Source organism: Candida theae (genome assembly GCF_024610275.1).
Source record: "Candida theae strain CBS 12239 chromosome Unknown scaffold21, whole genome shotgun sequence".
NCBI classification, from domain to species: domain Eukaryota; kingdom Fungi; phylum Ascomycota; class Pichiomycetes; order Serinales; family Debaryomycetaceae; genus Lodderomyces; species Lodderomyces theae.
In genome coordinates, this window is record NW_026261495.1 from 1 (window position 1) to 24,216 (window position 24,216).

Genomic DNA, 24,216 nt, shown 5'->3' on the forward strand with positions numbered 1-24,216 from the left:
ACCCCACGGCCTCTGTGGTGAGTTTCCAAAGAGCATTTGTCACAGTTGGTTGGTAATCGGTATCGTTGGCTGTACCATACGCTCTCAAGTCTCTATAAGCCACACCCAACTTTGAAGGCTTGTAATAGTCTGGATTGTTGTCGAATAGTTTTCTCATGTTCTTGACCCAAAACTTGGCATCAAAACTGTCTGAGTTGGGATCCAATCTTTCATCTTTTGCTTCCTCTTGTTCAATTGGATTTATACCTGGCACCTGCGACATATGTGACAAATATCTCTTTAAACCCGAGGCTGAATTGGTGTCGTCATTTGTGTAAGTCCTGGCCAACTTTTGAATGTCTTGGGCATGGAAACCTGTATACTCTTCAACGGAGCGGTCTTCGAGAGAGGACAGATGGGTCTGGAGCTTTTCCACATCTTCCTCGTTATAGTCGTTTTGGGAGTTCACTCCTACAATCGACATGGCTTGTGGTTTTTCTCTGTAACGATTACTTTGTATTTGAATTTGAATGGTAGTACCTCTTGTAAACTCTTGAGTGAAAGTACTTTATTAGAGAAGGAACTGTAATGTGAATGTAGTAAGAGGAAAAAAGGAAGGAAGATGGTAATGGACAAAAGAGGATTCGGGATGTCATTTATATTTTAGTCTAACGCCGAATTTCATTTGTTTGTTTTGAATGTTTGTAGTTACTCATCCATGCATACTTGATCAGATAATTATTTCACAAGAAGAAAAAACAAAAACAACAAAAACAGAAGACAAATAGCGAAAAAAAAAAAAAAAAGAAGAAGACAAGAAAAAAAAAAAAAATTCGGAACATTGTACATTACACAAAGAACGTCAATAGTAAGGCTGAATAGAGGAGAAACACGGATTCGGACTAACGAATGAGAGAAAGAGAGAGAGAGAGGCCTGTAAAGCACCACGTTATATAATGAAACACGTACTTGAAGGAGTGTAAAAGATGACTAAGGTCCATGATAAGGTGTAGCTTTTGCATTGATGCTTTTCACAGTTGAATGTCTACAGGAGTTTGCTTGAATGCAGAATACACGGAATAAAATATTTCTGATCCGAAAAAATGGGCCGTGTTTTAAAGAATCGAAACCTTAATTCTTTTTTTTTTTTGTTATTTTTTGTTTCATTGATTACAACCACTTCTCTATTTGAGCCACAGCCTACTCTTGATTTCGTGACGGCGTACCTCGGCCGAAACTGTGGCCCCTTCCGTGATTATCGCTTATTTGCAGCCGGCGATACTCGTGGGGTTTGAGATGGTGTAAGTTGAACAGGGACTCTAACTCAATCTTGTCACAACCCCATGAACGACACAGGGCCATAAGCTTAAAAACATAAAATATGGTCGTGATTAGGTACTCAGAGAAGAATTAACTGAGTTCAGCTAGCTTTCGCTGACATATGTGATTCTCGGCCTAACTCCGAATTGCCTATCGAAAACACGGAATCAACAACGTGAGAGAAGGGTAAACTGTTAAAAACCTTTCTTATCATGTGTCATCGACAGATTAGAAAGCACACCGTTGTAACTGAAAATGCATTGTCTGGTTGATAAGACTGAGAGGTTTTCCCACTACCACCGTAATGATGTATACGCAGTGGATTTACATATCGGGAAAGCAATCACCGTGATTTTTCAATACACAAAGTACATTTGAGACAAGAAAATTTAAAACATAAAAAGAAAAAAAAAACAAAGCAAAAAAAAAAAAAAAAAAAAAAAAAAAAAAAAAAAAAAAATTTTAAAAAAAAAAANAAAAAAAAAAAAAAAAAAAAAAAAAAAAAAAAAAAAAAAAAAATAAAAAAAAAAAGAAAAAGAAATTTTTACATACAATACACATGGAAATGTAACTACCACAGCGAGAGTTGTGGTTTCGGCGTTTTTCATGTCCATTTTTGGTCCGAAAAAAAATATTTACTCGTGCAAACGTTCCGTGTTTATTTTACCTTTCCTCCGTATTCAACACAAACTGCTATGCACGAGAGAGACTCAAAAACTAACATCCTTAAAGAGGTAAGACCGAAATCCAAAGTCAACGGTTTTAGGGGTTAAGCTGCAAGGGAACACTCAGGCTCCCACAAACGTATATCTTCCCTACAATTATGTCAATGCCCCCAAGCAATTTATAACTGACATGCAACTACTTTGCAATGATATAACCTGTCAAGGAACAAGGTAGTCGCTTCAGAACAACTACAGTCTAATGAAAGGAGACTTTGACACATGGTATTTTGGATGGTAACACTTCAGTTGTACTCAACCTGCAAGAACCGGTAACGTATTGGCCCCGTGGACTCAATACCTTGATTTCCATTCAAAGCAGAAAGATCATGAAAGGAACCAATTCATACATGAAAAGGCTCACACCTCTTATTCAGAGCAAAGTTGTAGCAGCAGCCAGCACTCTGTCTAACACCACCCACCACCACGTCTCTGTTCGCGTTTGAGATTTGAGATCAGGGACAAAATAAAAAAAAAAAGAAAAAGAAAAATGTAAACACAACAGTCTCTAGATCCTACATACCGATCTGATCTCCTACATAATGGCCCCATCACAAGAAGATCAGGGTCCATACTTGTCCCTTTTCAACCACATTTTTGAATTCATTCGAATTATAGATGGAGAGAGTGCTACTCTAGACGATAATGACAATCGCATATCGGATTTCTATAGCAATCACGATCCAGACACGCTTCTCGTTACTAAAGAGAAGGGTCATAACCATCACGTTATACACAACGCTACTACCTCCATCAAACCTACACTAGATGAGGTTGAATCTATAGTGTTCATTATAAAATCAAAAGGAGCTTTATTGTTGGACAAGCCATTGGGATCTCAACTAAATATCATAAATCTCCCAGTAAGCACTGACACCAGAAGCTCAAACGACGTGCCCATTGACGCGTTGAAGTTGGCTCTAGAATTGGGCCTTCTCCCCTTTTATAACCTCATATCCTCGGAAGGTGGCTCAATCTTGACTAGGAAGAGGTTCAATGAATTGTCGTTGGCGTTACAAACAACACGATCAATTCTGATCCCCAATCTACTCATCACTACTCACCCCAAAGTTAAAAGTATATTGGCGGGAGAAATCGTCATTACATCAGATTTACTTGACGACATTGCATTCATTAACGAATTGACCGCCATCTCAAATGACTGGATCAACCAAGTACAATCCATAATAAAAGTTGCTCATTCAACATCCGAGAGTAAATCAATCCAGGATGAAATGCAATTCTGGAATACAATAGAATTAGCATTGACATCAATCGAGAAGCAGATAAAAGCCCCAGAAGTTATAACAACGTTGGAAATCTTGAGCAAAGCTCGTAAATTCCACGTCACATTAAGTTTTGAAAATGACATTGGTATAAAGGAAGTGCTTTCTACCGCAGCATCTTACAGAGCATTTTTTCGAGGTATGCCTCTCGACGAACTTTTGGACACTGAGTTAACCGACTACGACTCTTTCCGTAATGCAGTATACGATGCATTGTCCCATATGAATCAAAAGTTGTCCCTATTGCCTACGTCTTCGGGAGTCAATATTGTTCAATTGTTGTTGGTAGATGTTGTCAGAAAACTACAGGAGTTGGTATCCAAACAAGATATTATGTCTCTAGAATACAGGACGTTTTTGAAACACCAAACAACCGTGTCAAAAATTACTCAATTGATAAAAGACAAGGTCAAGTTGACGACAAGTACCCTACGTGAACTCGCTAGGAAACGCCAGGAAAAGGTTAAACCAATTTCCATTGACGAAACAGGGCTAGATACTCTCGAATTCAAGTTTCTGGTATTGACTGCTTTCCGCGGAAACCATGAAAGCTTGATGTGTAGCGTTGAAAATGCACTTGATGGTGATGAAAAAGCAAAGTACGTTCAAGAGCTCATAGATGCGTACAACAAATATATCATTCCAATCAATGCTGCAGACACATCTCATGAAGGCAAGCTAGTTTGGAAAATGCACGAAACCGCATACAAGCAAGTTTTTAATTCTATATTCACAGTTGTTGTTACGAAAATCAATGATTTTCTCGATAATGCTGAGCAGTTTTCTGACTATTTGAACATATACCGCCAATTCATCCCTAATGTTGACCCCACGAATGAAGGAGGTGCACCCTTCATGATAATACAAGACACTTATAAGCTTAAAATACTTGATCGTGCAATGATGGAAATTCAGTGGGTACGAGAAGACATGGACATTGATACAGATGTCATTAGTGAGAAGATCGTGCATGATATGGGCTTAATATCCAAGTTGAAGTATTACAGAGAGTCGTTGAGCCTTCTTTTAGGTCATGAATGGGTGAATTACTCAACTGGCTTAAAAATTGACGCCTTGACAAGTAATTTAAGTGCTACCTTGAGTCCAGAGAAGACATTTGCAAGGTGGCTTGCTAACCACAAGCCTCTAGATCCTAATACGATGGGACAAGTTCTAAAGCACACTAGAGGCGTGGATGGGTTGCACACGCTTGAGTTAAACGTGGACTTGGATACCCTTCAGCAATTTGAGGAGGCACTAGTTTTGCAGAACTTTGGTCTAAACGTCCCATTTATGGTGCCTTACAAAAAACAAGTTGCCTTATCTCACATGGCAGTCGAACTTGAAAATATAATCTTCATGGTTCAAAGGGTGTTTGCAATAGCCCATGAAGGAGGTAAGGCCCGATTTTTTGATTTTGTTTCAGATGATATGTACAAACTCACACCCCTCGTGAAACAACTTTCCAAATTGGAATGGATTCATTTGTCGCAAGCGATTGATTTGGTTAATCAAAACGACGCCTTGTTGTTGAGAAGTGATAGCTTGGTTGAAATGCAAGCCTTGAACTGCTTACACTCAACAACCCAACTATTGGCACGTATAAATGCACAAATCGCCAAACTTGAAAACTTTTTTGTATTTATGGAAGAATGTGTTTCTCAATTAAAAACTGTGCCGTTTGATGCAATCCACATTCAGGAAATCTTGGGTAAATTGCAAAACAAGTTGGACGAAGTTTCGTTGGAGATAAACTCCTCAGTTACTCGTTTGACTGACTTGGTTCGTTGGGAAGTTCAAATTTGCCTATATCGAAGGTTACATGATCAGTTGGCTATCCTCCATGAGGTAATTTCTTCGGAAACGATAGAGTTGCCTGATGCGCTGGAGCCAATTGCATCTTTCACTGCCTTCAACCATAGACTTACATTTCATGAGGGTGTAATTGTTTCCAACCCTTCCTTGACAGATGGAAGAAATCATCTCTTCACGATAACCAACGATATCGTGGCCGTTGTTGGAGATCGAGACTTTTGCAAGAATGGGAGAGAGATGACAACAGTCCGTGATGATACCTTATATTCCATGCACGAATCTACCAGTCAAATTTTGAACGTTGTTAATGAGAAGATCGATCTGATTTACGTCAATCTTGAAAATTACATTGAGAAATGGAAAATTATACAAAACTTTTTGGATGCAGACCTTGACGAGGGGGACATGGACTGGATTCTATCTCGAGATGAAGGCATTAATAGCTGGTTCAAGACGTTGCAAAAAATATGTGAATTTGGCAAGATGTTTGATGAACCGAAAGTCGCATTTGGCAGATTGGTCTCCATTGATGTAAAGCAAATGGTGTCAAAGTTTTCGGTTCCATACGAAACTTTCAAGAGACACGTGATTACACAATTTGCATTCAAGTTTGCTGAAGAAGTCAAGAGCTTGAACTCGTTGATCAACAAGGCCCAGATCAACTTAAATAAGCGCCTCAACTTTGATCTGATAGGCAAAGAACTTTTTCTTGATTTGGGAAACATGAGTCAGGTACGTGATGAAGCTTTGGAGTGGGAAAACTTGATAACTTTATTCAGTACTATCGAGAAGTTCATTTCGAGGCATCGATTCAAGTTTCCTCTGGACTGGTTATACACGGCACAACTAGAGGCAGATTACTCCAAAGTGCTTGCAATATTGAAAGAGAAGTTTAAGTTATTGGAGAAAAATAAGGAAGTGGTGATGTCAACTCTCAAACATGAATCGCTAGAAACAAGTAAAGCTTTAAAGAGCTTGAACATCGAGTGGGAACAATCAAGGCCAGTTGATGGTGCTTCGAAACCGGCAAATGCTCTTCAACTTTTGCATGATTTCCGGAACAGGTTTGAAGACTTCACGTCGTATGGTGAATTGCTTAATAGAGTTGCAAAGGACATGGAAGTGGCCACAGCATTCAACGATGACATCCTGGAAACGATGGACGATATTATTCATCTCAAACAAGTTTGGTCCTCTGTAAACGGGTTGTGGGAAGATTTGCAGCAATTGAAGCATATACTTTGGAGCAATTTTGATCCACAAGGTGTGAGTCTGCACTTGCACAGCATTATGAATTCAATCAAGAAACTCCCGTTTAGTACTCGCCAATACCAGGCAATCGATGACATACGAACCGAAGTTAACCGTTACTTGAAGGTACATCCGAAATTGTTTCAATTGAGCGACTCCTCACTTAAAGAGCGTCACTGGAAAAAAATATTGGACCAGTTATGTCCAACGTTTCAAAAGGGCGACAACCTTACGCTTGACGTGGTATGGAAATTGGACTTGGATTTGAATTTTCAATTGTTGCAAGATGTGTTGGACCAGGCACGAGACGAGAGAACAATTGAAGACAGCATCAGCAAGATTGACCACGCTTGGTCTGAAACATACTTTGAGCTATTCAATCACGAAAATAAATGTCGTTTGGTAAAGAACTGGGATGCCATTTTCGACCAGTGCGAAGCGAATCTTGAAGTGATTAATTCGATAAAGAAATCCTTATATTATGATACTTTTGAGAAGAGCGTTTCGGAATGGGAGAGCAAACTAAATACTCTTCATGCAGTTTTGGACGCGTGGGTCGAGGTCCAACGTGAATTTATACATCTCGATGGTGTACTTGGTAAGAATAACAGCGAAGTCCGCAGTTTATTGCCATTGGAGCATTCGAGATTCCAGAACCTTAGTTTTGAGTTTGTATCGCTTTTGAAACAAATTTACAAGTATGATCATGTCATTGATATACTTGTGATTGGAGATATCCAGGACCAAATGAACCGTTTCTTGAGTAGTTTGAACAGAATTCAAAAATCGTTATCTGAATATTTGGAGAAGCAGAGAGATTTGTTTCCCAGATTCTTTTTTTTGGGAGATGAGGATTTGCTCGAAGTGATTGGGTTCTCAAAGGATATTACAAGAGTCAATAAACACATGAAGAAGATGTTTGGTGGCGTTTCAAAACTCAATTTTGATGGTAATAGCCATTCAATAATAAGTGTGGAAAGTGAAGAAGGCGAAGTATTAACATTGAGTCAACCAATTTCCTTGGTGACGTACCCAATGCTCCATGAATGGCTCGCTCAACTTGAACTTCAAATTCAGCAAACATTGAGGGACCAGGTGGCTTTGAATTATGTGACGTGGGACGACCTTCTCAAGTCAGGAATGGAAAACGGGGTGTTGGAGCTTTTGAGTAAAACTACTGGCCAGGTTGCAAATCTCTTGATCCAAATTATCTACACGCTGTGGATTGAAAACTCAATTTCGTCTGACATGGCCAATGTTGGAGCAAGAACTGAACAGCTCATCCAAATTTTCACTAGCTTACTCAAAAAATGCCTGGACACACTAACCCGGAAACGGTCTCAAAATATAATCATTGAGCTTTTACAACAACAACATCTCATAAACACTCTTTGTGATGCAAGTATAAAAAGTAGGAAAGCACTTTGGTCAGTACAGCAAAAGTTTTATTTTAATCAAACCACGTTCGAAGTCGTGATGAAGCAAGCATTCTCTTCCTTTGCATATGGGTTTGAGTACTTGGGTATCTGCGACAAGTTGGCGTACTCTCCTTTAGTCAATGACTGCTTTTTGAGTATGACACAAGCTTTATCAATGAAGTTAGGGGGCTCTCCTGTTGGTCCATCCGGAACCGGAAAAACCGAATCGATCAAAGCTCTCGGACAAAATTTGGGGAAGATGGTGGTTGTGTTTTGCTGTGATGAACAATTCGACTACCTGTCCATGGGGAGGATTTTCCACGGGCTATGTAGAGTTGGTGCTTGGGGATGCTTCGATGAGTTTAACCGGTTGGAAGAAAAGAGCTTGAGTGCAGTATCTTCACAAATTGAAACAATTCAAAAAGGGCTTCACGATGCACTTGAGCTGATTGAGTTGTCAGGTCAATTTTTGCAAGTTAATCCCGAAACTGCCTTGTTTGTGACCATGAATCCGGGGTATGCTGGTAGACAAGAGTTGCCAGAAAATTTGAAAAAGTTGTTTAGACCTTTTCAAATGGTGAAACCTGATGTTGGAGTAATTATAGAGGTGTTACTAACATCAATGACTTTTGCTTATGCTAAAGATTTGTCAAAGATTGTTGCTCAGTTTTTTACTGAGATTGCGGCTAGTGTGTCGAGCCAGAAGCACTACGATTTTGGGTTGAGGGCTATAAAGACAGCACTCCGATTATGTGGACAATTGAAATATAAGGATACCGGGAAGGATGGAGACACCAAGTTGAAAGAGCTCGCAATAGTGAAACAAAGCCTACAGCAAACTTTATTACCAAAGTTAGTTTCAAGTGACATCAATGCATTTGAGCGTTTGCAAGATCATTGTTTCCCAAATGTGATTGTTGCATTATCATCTGACGAATTGCGTTCACAATTGGAAAGGAATTGTAATGAAATGGGGTATCAAACGAGCCCCGAAACCGTGGAGAAGGCTTTGCAATTGGCGAACATTCAAGATTCCAATCATGGGATTATGCTATGTGGAGAGTCAGGCTCTGGCAAATCGACTGTTTTGAAAATAACTATGAAAGCGTTGTCAGCTATTGAAGGTGTTGAACACACCTCAGTCGTCATCAGCCCTAAGGTATTTGCCAAAGACCATTTGTATGGTAAGTTTGATAACCTCACAAAGCAGTGGACTGATGGATTATTTACTAGTGTGTTGCGCAGAATTTTAGAAAATTCGAGAGGTGAATTGGGGAAAAGAACATGGATTGTATTTGATGGGGATATTGACCCAATTTGGGCAGAAAATCTCAATAGTGTTTTGGATGATAATCGGGTGCTTACCTTGCCAACTGGGGAGCGTTTGCTGTTGCCCTCGAGTGTCTCGATTGTGTTTGAAACCACGAATTTAAATCATACAACACCCGCTACCATTAGTAGATGTGGAATGATTTGGTTTGATAGAAGTTCAATATCGAGCCAGAATTTGTACACACAGCTTCATTACCGACTCAGTCACAATAACTTTCGCTTTGAGGATGAGAGTGTACAGAACAAACCTCATTTAATTGGATTGGAGAAGAACTTGATGGATGAAGTAGTATCAATGTTAACGCCAAGTTTGATTGAATGGTTAGATGGTACTGCCAGAAGGCTGGAGCACATCATGGAGTATTCTTGCGAAAGAGCCATCCACTCGTTAGAGTCGTTAGTCTGCAGCTATATCAGAGGTATATTACCAGAAGCCGCTTCGTTGGAACTAGGATCCGTTAATAACAAAAGATTTGCCGGTAAGATCATCATATTAGCTCTAGTTTGGGCATTTGCTGGTGACTGCAATTTTGAAGAGAGGGTTCAGTTTGAGCAAGAAGTTAAATCGTCTGAAAAGTTTGCCTTCCTTGACTTTCCAGAGGGTCATATCTTGGATTACGAAGTGAGTTTCCCTGATGCCGAATGGATCCTGATAGAATCAAGAGTCGAAACTTTGGATCTACAGCCGCAAGAGATTACAAATCCAAACATCATTGTGCCCACAGTTGACACAATAAAACACGAAAGTTTGATATATGCAATGATCCAGGAACGCAGGCCTTTAATCTTGTGCGGTCCCCCAGGTTCTGGAAAAACCATGACCTTATTCAAGGCACTATCAAAATCTCCACAAATCGACATTCTTTCACTCAATTTCTCAAAGGAGACCACTCCCCAAGCCTTGATCAAGTCCATGGAGAGCTTTTGCGAGTATAGGCGAGTAAATGGAGGAGTGTCTCTTTGTCCTAAAATAAACGGGAAATGGGTCGTTGTGTTTTGTGACGAGATAAATTTGCCTGGCCTTGACAAGTTTGGCTCACAAACAGTGATATCATTGATAAGGCAAATGGTTGAACAGAATGGATTTTGGAGACCAAGTGATTTGCAATGGGTGACTCTTCGTAATATACAATTTGTTGGTGCTTGTAATTCGCCAAAAGATCCTGGTCGTTACGAATTGAGTGCCAGTTTTTTGCGTCAAGTGTGCTTGGTGCAAGTGACTTATCCAGGAACTTCTTCCTTGTTTCAAATTTACCAAACTTTGAACAACGCAATTCTTAAGTGCGCCCCCGCTATCAAGCCATTCGTGAACCAAATAACCAGTGCCTGCATAGATATATACGAGGAGTCAAGGGCCAAGCTTGTGAATTACGTGTACTCGCCACGAGAGTTGACAAGGTGGGTTAGAGGATTATTCGGTGCATTGAAAAGCTCCGAGTACAAAGATTTGGGCCAGTTTTTGCGGTTGTGGTACAATGAAGGATTGAGGCTATTCTACGATAGGCTATCTACAAAAGAAGATAGGGTATGGACGTTGGACTTGTTTTTCAAAGTTTCTGCCAAACATTTTCCGGGTATGGATCTCGAGACATGCTTCAAGGGACCTGTGTTTTTCACCGAATGGTTGTCATCGAAGTACCAATCAGTCAGCAATCAAGAACTTCAACGTTTTGTTAAAGAAAGGCTCCGGGTGTACAGTGAAGAAGAAATAGAATCAGATTTGGTGTTGCATGAAGAGATGCTAGATCACATTTTAAGGATTGATAGAGTTTTGAAACAACCACAGGGCCACTTGATCCTTGTTGGGTCGAGCTCCAGTGGTAGAACTACACTTACCAGATTTGCGGCATGGATGAATGGAATTAAGGTGACCCAATTGAGTGTCAAGACTGGATACAATATTGAGGACTTTGACGAGTTTTTGAGACGCTTGATATTACGAGTAGTGGATGGCGAGAAAATATGTTTGGTCATAGATGAATCAAGTATGATTGAGGCTTCGTTTATTGAGAGGATGAATGTTTTACTAGCGAACGCCGAGATACCGGGGTTGTTTGAAGGAGAGAACCATGCTAGTTTGATAAGTAAATGCGTGGAGCAATCTCAATTACAGGGGTTGTTTCTTGATTCGGACGGTGAAATCAGTCGATGGCTCACGGATCAAATAGCACGGAACTTGCATGTCGTTTTCACAATTAGTGCATCCCAGAGTGGCAGAAGCAACGAAGTTTTATCTTCGCCAGCTTTATTCAACAGATGCGTTTTGAGTTGGATGGGAGATTGGTCAAAGTCTTGTTTGCACGAAATTGCGTCATCAAAATTGAACAATTTGATTTTGGACCCACCAAAGATTACTCAAAACGAGGAAGATCTTAGAGGATTGGACACCACCGCAAGAAGCTACAAAGACACTGTCATTGAGTACTTGATATTTGTTCACGAGAACATGTGTCATCTAGAATTTGTACACGAAATTAGCACACCAGGCAAGTTTTTGACGCTCGTAGACACTTTTGTCACATTGTGCAATCAAAAGAGAACTGAGGCGTTTGAAAGACAGAGACATATTATAGTGGGCCTCGAAAAGCTTCAAGAGACAGTGATACAAGTGGAAAAGATGAAGGTGTTTCTAGCTACTAAAGAAAAAGAATTGGCGGAGAAGAACCATGAAGCCCGAGAGATGTTGAATCAGATGCTTTTAGATCAGAATGAAGCTGAAAGGAAGCAAGAGTTTTCTATAGAGACGCAAGCGGAATTGGAGAAGCAAGAGTCGGAAATTCTCTTGAGAAGAGACACAGTTTTGAAGGAGCTCGCAATGGCTGAACCCGCTGTGTTAGAAGCACAAAGGGGGGTTCAAAATATCAAAAAACAGCACTTGACCGAAATCAGAAGTATGACGAATCCTCCTGCTGCGGTGAAGATGACCATGGAATCTGTCTGTGTCTTGCTAGGCTATCGGGTGTCCAGTTGGAGAGACGTACAGTCGGCAATCCGAGGAGACGATTTTATCCCCAACATTGTAAATTTCGATTGCGAACACCAGCTACCAACACGACTTAGAGAGTATATGGAGCAGACCTATTTGTCAAGACCTGATTACACATTTGAAGTGGCTCATAGGGCTAGTAAGGCGTGTGGGCCGTTATTGGATTGGGTTCGCGCACAACTTGCATATTCTCTGATTTTGAAAGAAGTTGGTCCACTTCGTGAGGAAGTTATGGTGTTGGAACAAAGAACAGCCAAAACCAAAACACATTTAATTGCAATCGATGAAATGATCAAGGAATTGGAAGTAAAGATTGACCAGTGCAAAAATGACTACAGTGAATTGATAAGAGAAACGGAGAGAATAAAAATGGAGTCTTCTGAGGTTCTGCAAAAGCTTCAGCGTAGTATGGCGTTAGTCAAAGACCTCGAAAATGAAAGGCTTCGATGGAAGGATTCCGTGAAATTGTTTGATCTTGCAAATGAACAATTGGTTGGTACAGCTTTGTTGTGTGCCTCCTTCGTAACGTATGCAGGTGCACTGGATGAAAAGGGCCGTCGCTATTTGCTCAAAACATGGAAGAAGTGTTTACGCGATTTTGCTATAACATACGACGAGGGTCTACCAATTGCCGAGTACTTAATTGGAAGATCTGAACTTCAACGTTGGCTCGAGAATGGATTATCAAACGACGAATTTTTCAAAGCAAACGTGGCATTATTGAAATGGGTAGACAATCCAATAGTAATAGACCCCTCAGGATCCATTGTGGAACTTATGTCCAAGTCATACCCAACCAACATGCTCACGGTGACAGCTTTCGGCAGTGAAGGCTTTCTCAACAGTTTGGAAAACTCATTACGTTTTGGTGGTGTGATTGTTGTAGACGATGCAGAGCAGTACAATGCCATTGTTAACGATTTGTTGAGGAAAACGATACATAGAAATGGTGGGAGAATGATGATTGAACTTGGAGGGAAATTTGTGGATTTTAATCCTGGGTTCAAGATGATTATGTGCACTAAGGTACACGAGCTAGAGCTAACTGATTTTGTGCGGTCAAGAACTAACCTTGTTAACTTTTCCATTACTAGTGGAAGCTTAGAAAGTAGGGTTCTTGACAAAGCTTTGCAAATATCACACCCCGAGCTCGAGAAACAAAGAGCAGAGTTGATCATTGCAAGGAGTGAGATTTTGAACAGTTTACAAAATCTTGAGGATGAGTTGTTGGTGTCATTGAGTGCTAGTACAGAAAATATTTTGGAGGACGACAACTTACTTGCAACTTTGGAAACATTGAAGAAAAGTTCTGTGGATTTTTCAAAGAGGCTTGAGAATGCGAAAGAAGTCATGGCAGAGGTGGACAAGACAAGAGAGACTTTCAACATAGTTGCCAATCACTGTGTGGCTATTAGTCTGTTATTATCGTCTTTGGAAAGGTTCTCGAAACTTTATAAACTCTCGATGCCTGGGTTCTTGAAGCTTTGCTTTGATGTCATGAAACGAAGCAACTGGCTGGACATCGCAAATCTTACTTTCAGCATATACTGCGAAGCGTTTGATGTTATCTCCCCAACATTGGCTTATGAAGATAAAGTGGCATTGGCGATGACATTAATTATTGTGTGGAACAGCTTTAACATGAGTGGGACTTTTAGGGACGACATTAAAACTATCATGCAACACTTGATTGCGCAAGAGCGTTTAGATGAGACATTTGCAACTGCTGTTTTGGAAAGGTGCCAACTAGAGGAAACTAAGCTGCACAGTGGAGTACTGGACAGGACTATCACAAATGCGCTTAAGGATCTAATGGAGCTGGCAAGTGATTCGAAGATGCGCATCATTGAAACTTTTAGTCAATTTTGCCGCCCTCTTTTCCACGATATTCCATTTGAGTCAAAATACAATACACAACATTGGATCGAAAGCTATCAACTAGTTTTGGCATTGGCACCCAGTGGGTTTGATGTAACATTTAAGCTACTCGAAGTAGCTGAGGCACTAAACCAGAAAACAATGTTGGTTTCAATGGGATCAAAAGAGAGTTCTGATGTTGTTGAGAAAGGAATCAAGAGGGCAAGTAGTGAGCCACTCTGGATCATTGTTCAGAATGTCCATTTGGCTCCCGCATGGTTAGCCCATTTGAAAGTCATGGGGTCCAGGCTAAACTTGCATGCAAATTCAAAGCTACTAATGACAAGCAATTCTCGATCTAGCTTGCCTCAGGTGTTGACCTTAGAAAGCAAGATACTTTATTTCGAAAAAATCACCTCGTTTCGAAGGGGGGTATTTGAGGGATTCACAGCTGTCACCGCTCGTCTATTAACCAGGCCGGTAAATTTGCACGTGTTTCTATTATTGGCTTGGTTTCACGCTCTTGTATCTGAAATGTGTCGTTACACTCCGTTTGCATTCAAAAGCAAATTCGAAGTGAACGATTCTGATTTGCAGTGTGGAATTAAAGTGCTTGAAAATGCAATTCTGACATCTAAAGGACGTGTTGACTCCATTCCTTGGGAAGAAATCAGGATTTTACTTGGAGATGCTGTTTATGGAGGCAAGATTTCCAACTCTGAGGATCACTCGTATTTACGAATGATTTGCAGCCGTATATTCTCCAGTGACTCGCTTAAACTGGGATTCAATATTATCGAAAACAAGCTAACTTTGAAGAGCAAAGAGGTTCTACATTTACCGGACACAAATACTATCCAAGCCTACCATGCATGGATCGATACCTTGCCAACGGATGTCCCACTTTCATGGCTTGGATTGGAACAAAACGTCAAACACGCAATGTCATCGAAGTCAGGCGAAGAGGTGACTAAAAAGGTATTGCAATTGATAGACACAGTTTAGAGTATTTTATGAAATTAAATTACCATGGTGTTAATTTAATTATTCGTTAGAAAGATAATAAATAAAAAACAAACAAAAAGCCTATAGTACACGTGGATTGGATTGCAAAATTACATTAGATATAAAGTTTCAGAACTGACTCCATACTTATTCTTCTTCCTCATCTTCCAAAGTTTGAGCAGCAATACGGTCCAAATCTCTTTGACCGTTTTCGGAGATTCTTCTTCCGCCCTTTGGGGAGATTTCCAAGACACCAATCTTTTGCAAACTTTGAACAGCTTTTCTGTTGATGGATCCTGAAGCATCAACGTGCTTATGTGGTCTGAATCCTCTGTTCTTAGCACCTCCGTACAATTTGTTCAAAGCACCAACACCAACTTGCTTTCTCAAGTAGATGTGTCTGGCAATGGAAGCAGCTCTCTTGTAGAACCAAGTTTCGGCTTCTTGAGGTGGCAATTCGTTACCAGCAGAAGTCTTGACGAGATCAACGTAACCTGGAACTTCTAATTTACCTTGTCTTTGCAAGAACTTGGCGTAAGCATTGATGAATTCTTGAGCTGGAACGTCTCTTTTTTTTTCGAGATGTTAGTATTGAAAAGTCCTGGGACTGAATGTCGTTTGACAAAGGTAACATGACTGAAATCTGCGCTGGCTGAATTTGTTTTGAAAAAGCTTCTTCGACAAGTTATAGATACACTCAAAACTATTTGAAGGCATTCCACTTCCTTTGCAGTCACAATTCATTTAGAAAGTTGAGAATGATCTGAACTTTCTCTATCCACCACGACAGATTTCAAGTCAACGATCCTTCAAGCAAACCTTAACTGTAAGTTTTTGAAACATACCTTACTGATACACCTGGCATGTTTGATATAAGGTTTTGCTTTGGTTATTGGTGAAGAAGGAAAAAAGGGTACGTTTTTTTGGAAAATTTCGCTATAAACACAATCTATGTTTTTTTTTTCTCCCCCCCCTCTCTCTCTCTCTCTCAATTCCAACTTTTCAAATTGGTAGCATCTATCACATAAGCACCTTTGTGCGTCTTTTGTAATAACTAGGGCTTCTGCCCTATATAATCAAAACAACAAGCTTCTTCTTTGGCGTATGCAATACTGTTCAAAATCACATAGTGAAGTTTCCGTGCTCCAAAAGTAGTTCTCCTCGCCGTCCAGACCAGTTGATTGCGACGTTAAAATTGTAACAGAATCTGTTGGCGTATTTGATGTGCCGACGTAATACCCACCTTCTGTCGTGACGTTATATTGAGACTGTCGATGGTAATGTAGGTCCAACATTTCTCTCCTTCTGTATCTCGGGGAGTTGAGCACTGATCGGCTCCATATTTTGAAATGGTTGACGTCAGCCTTTGTCTTGCCTTCTATAATACAATTTTCCAAAACCTCTCGCATGATGGACTCATCGGTTATAGACCAGCATTTCTCAATTGAGACCACACTCAAGCCACAATAGGCTTGGCTGTTGGTGGAAATGGGATCAACTATCCAACGAACAAAATCAGTGACAATATTAAGCACAAGGAGATGACTTTCTTCAAGCGACTCTCCATAATATAAGGACAAATCTGCAAAGCCACATACCCGAATTATCGTTCCTAGAACTTCTTTCTGGTGCATGGTCATTTTCGGTCGCAGTACAGCACGATCGACTATGATGATGCGATTGCTTCTGCCTGGCGTGTTTTGACCCCAGAGCTCCAATGCTGGGACAAGCTTGATCTCATCCAAAAGAGAAATGTCTATTATCAATTGTTCAACAGATTGAAATACTGTTAAAAGCTCTTCATTTATGTGCTCTCTGTAGAGCAGGTGCTCTCTATGCTCCAGCCTCATCAAACACTTTCGCCTGGTGACCCTGATTGTCAATTTGCTCAAACATGGACAAGAAGCAAATATCTTCAATAACTGAATTGTATCGGAATACCGCAAATTATATGGTTGTTCTAAGAAAAGTGACACTTCAGCCAAACTGAGGTTGCTTTGCTGCAATTGCGAAATTAGTTGCCTAGCCCCCTCAGTACTAGTTATATCTGAAAATACTAGAAATAGATCCAAACGTCGCAAATTTTGAAGTGAATTGAGCAACATCTTTGACGTTTGCAAAGTTTGTACATGCACTGCCAAAAATTTCAACTTCGGTAAACCTATCTCAGTTTGACTTGCTGTAGAATTGGCGCCACATTCCTCCAACACTCTCAACTCTGTGAGATTGGGAAACATCAGTAGCTCTCCATTATTGAGAACCCCATTGTCACATTCCAAGTAAGTAACAAAATTGCACATGCATAGCTTTACCTCATAGTAGCATTTGAAACCGGGATCTCCAATGATATGGTTTCGGAAACTAGATCTGGCCAATTCACTCTTGCTGCAATTCTCTATGTTACCACCAATTAACTCTTTTACAAACTCCCTGTGATAGGTCTTCTTATCGCTGAATAACTGACGACTCTTTGGTGTTGATAAAAATGAATCGATTTGATTTTCACGAACTAAACTGAGGCTGTGGAAGAGAATTCTACCTAACTTCATTCTCATGCTTCGACTAGTGGAGGATAGGGAAAGCAAATCGCGATAACAATCTCTATATCTCTCGCTATTTGTTATGAAAGTGTGAGCTGGATACTTATTGTCATTATTCTCTGTACCATACAAACTTGTTTGTCCTTGCGAAAGCTTCTCAATTACCTTGTTGAAAACCTCCAATGGCAAGCTTTCAATCAGCAGCGATGACGTGGTCACATTCTCTTTCATTTCCATTGCAGCCAATAAAGGGAGCAAATTGAGGGTACTTTTCGACTTCTCGGTACATCAAAAAATGTGTCAATTGGGGGATTTTTGCTTATCAGTGAGAATCATCTCTCTCTCCCGCCTCCGGAAATATAAACTTTTGCTTTAACAATAAATTACAGCCGACTACACCACCAACTGCACTCGATTTACAACGATATTTAAATTGAACATTACAATTAAGCATAAACAAATCTATAGAATCCCTATTGACCAGCTTAAACCTTGAAACCTCTTGATCTTCTTCTACCTCTAGCTCTTTCAAATTTTCTTCCCTTGGACAAGATTCTTGGAGCTTTACCCTTGTGTGGACCGAAACCAAAATGTCTGACGGCTTCTCTGGCGTTTCTTGGGCCTCTGACAATCAAAGTGTTTTGACCTTTTGGTGCTCTCAAAGCCAATTGATCCAAAGTGATGGCTTCACCACCGTTTTTCAAGATTCTAGCCTTGGCGCCAGCAGTGAATCTCAAAGCAGCAACAGTAGCCTTTGGGAATTCCAACAATCTGTTGTCATCAGTAACGGTACCAACAACAACAATGGTCTTTTGAGAAGCACCCTCGTTTCTCAAGGCACGTGAGATTCTTGAGACGGAAACTGGTGGTCTGTTGATCTTGGACAAGTACAATGATCTCAAGATAACCTTGTTGAATGGAGCATCAGTACGACCTAGACAAAAAGTTAGTATACGGGCAAAAGGTCTTCATACCTTAGATCTGCTCAGAAGACGCACGCGTTCTACCTTTAACGGTAACACAGCACTCGCAGATGAACATTCAATCACATTCGTAGAGCAAAGTCTAGAATGGAGAATTTGTAAAGCAACGACTGCACTGAAATCGATCTAGCCTCAGATGACGAAGGAGAGTATTACCTCTTTTGATAATGTGTCTATTATCCGGTGCACTCGTCTCATCTCAGAGGGCTTTTTGATCGAAATCACGAAGCAGGTCACTGAATGAACCTCTTTTCAATTCCGTTTCTCCTAGAGTGTATGACCTTTGACAAGTAGTAAATAATCAACGTCTTCCAATGTCCTAACCTAGTTTATTTTTTCCGGATATTACATACGAGCCAAGAATGAGTACAATTTAACCAATAACTTCAAGTAGACATTGTCTGACTTTGGAGCGGTTCTGTGACCTGATCTGATGTGTTGTTTGCTGGTGTGATCTCTACCCATGGTTGTTGATTGACGTCTTGTAGTGAGGAAGGTGTGATGTGGTTTGAACCTATTTGAAAATTTTGTACTTTTGAAAAAGTGCGTAACACACACACACACCTCTCTCTCTCATCGCTCAGTGTGTGTTTTGTAACTCCAAAAAAAAAAAACGTATACATCACATGACCTATAGTGACTGCTTGTTTTCTATGGCGCAATAAATGTGCCAATTAGCTCTGGAATTCATTCATGAAACCTCAACAAGCTAAATATTCTGGAACTGTAACATCAAACCTCATGGTTAGGGTATACATGCCAGAATATCGAAGGGGGGGGGGTCTTGGCACAAAAAAAAGGTATCAACCACGGGATCTTCACCTGCAAGTGTGCAGTCACGTGCGTCGGTATTTACTCTCCGCACTTGGTGCTCAGGAAACACACTTTTGTGTCCGAAGTCAAGGTGAAGCAACGTATGGAGAGACATATTGTGTGCGACCCGTTATCAGCACAAATCACCACCACCACCACACATTTGGCTCGTTGACGAACAAAAGTGGTTTAGGTACAGCGTACGTCAAGAAGATACGATGACCCAGTTGACGCCTATACGTGGGTTCACAAACACGCCGGTCTCAAAATCAATTTGCATAATATCAACAATATTGCCACTCATTTTATCAATCTTATCAATAAAATATTACTTAAACTTGGGTATTGACCCGTACATAATTGAATACCATCAATTCTGGAGATTGATTACCTATCAATTATCTGTTGTGAATGAATCCGACTATCTACTAGTTATCCTTTTATGGTTCCAATTCAAAATTCTAGAAAGATTCTATGGGTCAAGGAAGTATCTATCGGTGATTGCCTCTTTTGCAGTGACAAATGCAGTTGTTTGCTTATTGGTGATGAGTATCGGCCAGCTCGTAGTATACTACGTGGCGTATTTGTTCAAAGTGGTCCTTCTTGGGCATGAGAGTGAAAGCGTTCAGTATCAGACAACAATTTTCAACACCATCATACCTGGCCCATTGGGTATCATCTCATCGTTATATGTCACATACGGTGCAAACATACCTGTCTCTTACTATTTCAAAATAGTGTTAAAGAAGCCAACTTCAGGTCAAAACAATGTCCAATTACCAGGACCGTGGTCACAACAATTGAATTTAACGAATAGATTTCCAGTGCATATACTATACACCTTGCTTTTCTTCAACAACGGATTCAAGTCAATTATTCCTTGTGTTTTGGGCCTATTGATTGGCAAATTGTACACCTTTGAGCTCCTACCTATGGGATCGACGTGGTTGTTACCAAAAGGAGTTTTCCATTTGTTTATTGATCCTCGCAAAAAAGCAGAACGAAGTTGGTATTACTTACGGCAAAGATTTACGCGTGGGTATCAACCTCTATCCATTGCATCCACAGAGGAAGAACTTCCAGATCGCAATGGAAGCGAAGAACCGGAGGATAATGACGAACTTCTAGATGAAGCTAGACAGGAAGAGAGTAGGATAAGAGCAGAAACACCCGTTAGACCTTTGGGAAGTCAATTTCTCGATACATTCCGATCGTAAGTTGCATGCAATAGGCGTAATATTATATATGTTCTACTACTTCTTTGCTTGTTCCTTTTTTCTTCTCTCAACATCCCAATTGTACAATCTGGCCGTATTAACTTCCATGGTGGTTATGTTTTCTCTGAGGAACTCTAGATCTTCCTGCACAATTGCCTTTTGCTCCTGATTCTTGATGAGCCTTTCTTTCAAAAGATCTGTAGCTTCGTCCAAGGGGTATTCAAGCATGACCTCCGCTCCCAACCACAAATAAACTGAATCGAGTTTCTTCACGTCAACCGAGGCCCTATTGTACAATGTTTCGTTAAGTTCATAATTGAATGTCAAGTTCTCTTCCTTGCTCTCGTCGTCGTCGTCGTCGTCGTCGTCATCATCGTCATCATCTTCTGTTGCTTTACATTCCTTTATATAGTTTATAACTTCCAAATTCTTTTCAATGTCGGGGATCTTGAGATCAACATCGGCCAATTGCTGCTGTTTTGATAGCTCCATGTACTTGTATTGTTGTAAACGTTGCTGAAATTGTGACATCACCGGTTGGAATTCATTTTCAGGATCTTTGATAATGGAATCCACCTTCTCGATAAAGGGTGCTTCTGGAATTCCCCTAGGATTGGTGTTTTTGGGTCTTCAATAAGCAGGTTAGTATCTCTATTGGGATATGAACGTTGTGACATGGTCCACATACTTTAATATTTCGGCCATTGCGAATTGATGTTGTGTTGGAAATAATACACTATGGAATCGAAAGCTCATTTTCTTTTTCTGAATTTCGCAGACCTCTAAAGTTTGCATCAAATCTCACGCAAAAAATCTCAGCCTAGCCCACTCAATTCAGATCCGTCAACGGAAGCCAATACAAAATATCAAAATACAAAAGACACAATGAAAATCAAAGTATACATCGCTACATAAACTCATATACCACTTAAGCTTTCAAACCTCCGTAGCAGGTTTCATTTTGCTTTTGTCTGAGGTCAATTGCATTCAAAACAGACTCGGCAGCCTTGACACCCAGGAGAGCCATGGCACCAAATGTAGGTCCCATTCTGTTGGAACCATCAACTTCTGCCAACTCCATACCAGCAATAACCAAACCTGGTACAATCTCTCTAGTACCTTTAACGATAGCATCCTCTGCCTTGTTCATGTCAAGACCTCTCATACCTCCCAACTCAAATCCAGAGGCAGAGTTGGCAGCTTGTGCTGGCTTTCTTTCCTCACTTGGTTTGAAACCAGCGGTGATATCCTTTGGAGCTTTTCCCAACTCCTCCAATCTCTTGGCAGAGAAAGCTCCGAAAGGACCATCATGTCCAGTAGTCGACAAGACAACATTACAATTGATAGTGTTTGGATCCATACACGATTGGGTGTCATGGTTCAAAGCGACCAAAGTCCAGTTGGTAACAACACCAGCAATTCTCAACTCACCGGTGGTGTCATCACGTCTTGTAATCAAATCTTCCACGGCAGTGGCATTGAACAATTTAACGTTGGGGAATTGCAAAACCTTTGAGAGCAAAGTGGACATGAATAAAGCAGCATGTTTGACAACAACGTAATCACCCTCATCTTCGTAGGCAACACCCAAGTTGTCCAAGAATTGGTCAGCAGGCTTTCTCAACACCATGGCCGAGAACAATTGACCACCCAACCAACAGCCACCTCCTGGGGAAACTGATGCTTCGATGATAGCGATCTTCAAGTCTGGCCTATTCTTGGCCAAGACATAAGCCGCAGATAAGCCAGCGGATCCAGCACCGACAATAACAACATCCGATTCTGTGTACTTGTCCAAGTCAGCAAAGTATCTCTTGGTCATTGCTCTAGAAACAGTCGACTCTCTGATTGGAGCAAATTGGAACTTTTCCCAGTCAGCGAATTTGACATCACCATTTGCTGCATTGGATTTCAAGTTGATTTGGCTCTTTGCAGAAGGAGTCAAATGGAAAGCCTCTGCTGGAGCAGTTTGTAACATAGTTGGCGGAGTCATGATTGTAGTTGTAATTGAAGATATGGTTGAGCCGTTGGAATCGCTGGGACTTGAAAAGAGAAATCGTTGGCTATTTATACACCAACTTTTGATAAGCTGGGTGGGATCAAGACATTATAAGTGCATATTTACCCCCCACTCCCCTTAACTGAGTTTTGTAGACAATTGGATTGCTTCGATTTGTAGATTGAAGAAACGGAGTCGTTGGTATGCGTTAGCGCATACTTTGTCTCAGACAAAAAAATATTCGCGTTCCCCCCTAGTTTTCCTTCTGTTTATTATGTAGTAGCGCAAATCTATATAACTGCATACTTTGAACCAACAGATCTAACCATTCTCCCAACCGATAAAAATGCACATGCCTGGCTCAAATTATTCTCTATCGGCTCCGTTCACTAAATCCCCTAAAATACCGATCTCGGAAGTTTTTGATGTTCAATTCTTTAAGACCGTTCCTCGTCTCACCTACATACAGCTCATCCATCTTGACATAAACCAAAAGTCTTCGCGACCACTTGTGGAACTCCTGCTCAAGGTTGAATTGTAATTTGAGACGCTCATGTTGGGGTATAATTGTTTCCGAAAAGTCGTCGTTGGCTGTAGGCATCCAGAATGCCAACTTCCCACCAACGGGTAATCTTTCTCCCGCAAACAGCAAAAGATCATTCAACATATCTGAGAGCTCATACGGCTTCTTTGGTGGAACAAAGTCCCGTCTGAGATGGGCGATTTCGCCATCTACAACATTCTTTTCCCTCCCTGCTGCTTTTTCCTCGTTCTTGGCACCAAGGACTCGAAGCCCTTCTCGCACGCCGTAAGGAGGATCACAGACTATTGTGTCAATACCAAATCCTCCTTTTCTCAATGCATTATGTGTAAAGTCCATAGTCAAAACATCAATAAAGTTGGAGTAGGTACCGTAGTCCTTGAAATTGGACTTGACATTTTGGTGTGGACCGTTTCCCGCAAGCATTCTAACATCGATATCGGAGCCAATTGTCAATGCGCCAAAGTGAGCGGCAGTTACCAAGAAGGATCCAGTTCCAGCAAAAGGATCATAAACCGTTTGGCCAACATTTACATGCGCCAAATTGCAGGTTACCAATGATAATTCCGCATCAAACGAGGTTGTTCCTATGTACCCTCTCTTTTTCAAATCGTATGTTTCAACCACATTCTTATCCGTTCTTTCTGTCAAGGAAACAAGACGTCCGAACCAAATATATTTCGGTTTGTTTGCTTTTTCCATACCGAAGACCTCGTATTCCTCTAGTACAGTGAAACACTCTTGAGGCTTTTTCAAATCAACGGCCCCTTCAAGATCCAAATATGCAAACGACTCTATAATTGCTCTTTTGGCTTTAGAGCTTTGCCGACCTTTGTAGCCTTCAAAATCAAACCTGAAAGTGGACCTCTTGTATAAGTCAAATCTATCTCTACTCTCCTCTTTAACGTTTTGATGTAGGTTGTCGTAATTGTCACCTTCACCCCAAACCTCGTATATTGCTTTCGATAATACGGCTCTCAGTATAAGTGAACGGGCATCCAGGTCATCTTTTAATTGAACTTTGAGAAACGGTCTGGTTGGGTCGTGTTGGGACAAATCCACTTGTATTCCATGCAAATCAGCGAGAGCCTCAAGCTCAGCTAGCCTAAATTCCGGGTATACCTGGGCAAGTAGGATCAAGTAGTCTTTCAT

At 40.7% G+C, this 24,216-nt stretch overlaps 8 protein-coding genes across 8 annotated transcripts; 2 read left to right on the top strand and 6 right to left on the bottom strand. All coding sequences in view use genetic code 12, as the record gives it.

Annotated features, from left to right (window-relative positions):
* On the bottom strand, window positions 1–463 carry CDR1 (ATP-binding cassette multidrug transporter; the record flags this gene model as incomplete). Its single annotated transcript, XM_051754871.1, has 1 exon — window positions 1–463. A coding segment is annotated over one exon (463 nt), but the record flags the coding sequence as incomplete, so codon positions are not given.
* Window positions 464–2,563: 2,100 nt separating this feature from the next.
* DYN1 (dynein heavy chain) lies at window positions 2,564–14,971 on the top strand (the record flags this gene model as incomplete). Its single annotated transcript, XM_051754872.1, has 1 exon — window positions 2,564–14,971. One exon carries the CDS (start codon window positions 2,564–2,566, stop codon window positions 14,969–14,971), a length of 12,408 nt encoding a protein of 4,135 aa, XP_051606172.1.
* Window positions 14,972–15,118: 147 nt separating this feature from the next.
* On the bottom strand, window positions 15,119–15,836 carry RPS19A (40S ribosomal protein eS19; the record flags this gene model as incomplete). The annotated part of the gene is made up of 2 exons (XM_051754873.1): window positions 15,119–15,539; window positions 15,817–15,836. The coding sequence occupies 2 exons, from the start codon at window positions 15,834–15,836 to the stop codon at window positions 15,119–15,121; spliced, it is 441 nt and encodes a 146-aa protein (XP_051606173.1).
* Window positions 15,837–16,047: 211 nt separating this feature from the next.
* On the bottom strand, window positions 16,048–17,520 carry KGF57_005275 (uncharacterized protein; the record flags this gene model as incomplete). The annotated part of the gene is made up of 1 exon (XM_051754874.1): window positions 16,048–17,520. One exon carries the CDS (start codon window positions 17,518–17,520, stop codon window positions 16,048–16,050), a length of 1,473 nt encoding a protein of 490 aa, XP_051606174.1.
* A 476-nt stretch (window positions 17,521–17,996) lies between these two features.
* RPL18 (60S ribosomal protein eL18) lies at window positions 17,997–18,959 on the bottom strand (the record flags this gene model as incomplete). The annotated part of the gene is made up of 2 exons (XM_051754875.1): window positions 17,997–18,445; window positions 18,848–18,959. The coding sequence occupies 2 exons, from the start codon at window positions 18,957–18,959 to the stop codon at window positions 17,997–17,999; spliced, it is 561 nt and encodes a 186-aa protein (XP_051606175.1).
* A 790-nt stretch (window positions 18,960–19,749) lies between these two features.
* Window positions 19,750–20,524, top strand: KGF57_005277 (uncharacterized protein; the record flags this gene model as incomplete). The annotated part of the gene is made up of 2 exons (XM_051754876.1): window positions 19,750–19,804; window positions 19,902–20,524. 2 exons carry the CDS (start codon window positions 19,750–19,752, stop codon window positions 20,522–20,524), a joined length of 678 nt encoding a protein of 225 aa, XP_051606176.1.
* Window positions 20,525–20,560: 36 nt separating this feature from the next.
* On the bottom strand, window positions 20,561–21,229 carry KGF57_005278 (tubulin-binding prefolding complex subunit; the record flags this gene model as incomplete). The annotated part of the gene is made up of 2 exons (XM_051754878.1): window positions 20,561–21,152; window positions 21,213–21,229. 2 exons carry the CDS (start codon window positions 21,227–21,229, stop codon window positions 20,561–20,563), a joined length of 609 nt encoding a protein of 202 aa, XP_051606177.1.
* Window positions 21,230–21,452: 223 nt separating this feature from the next.
* Window positions 21,453–24,216, bottom strand: KGF57_005279 (uncharacterized protein; the record flags this gene model as incomplete). Its single annotated transcript, XM_051754879.1, has 2 exons — window positions 21,453–22,560; window positions 22,991–24,216. The coding sequence occupies 2 exons, from the start codon at window positions 24,214–24,216 to the stop codon at window positions 21,453–21,455; spliced, it is 2,334 nt and encodes a 777-aa protein (XP_051606178.1).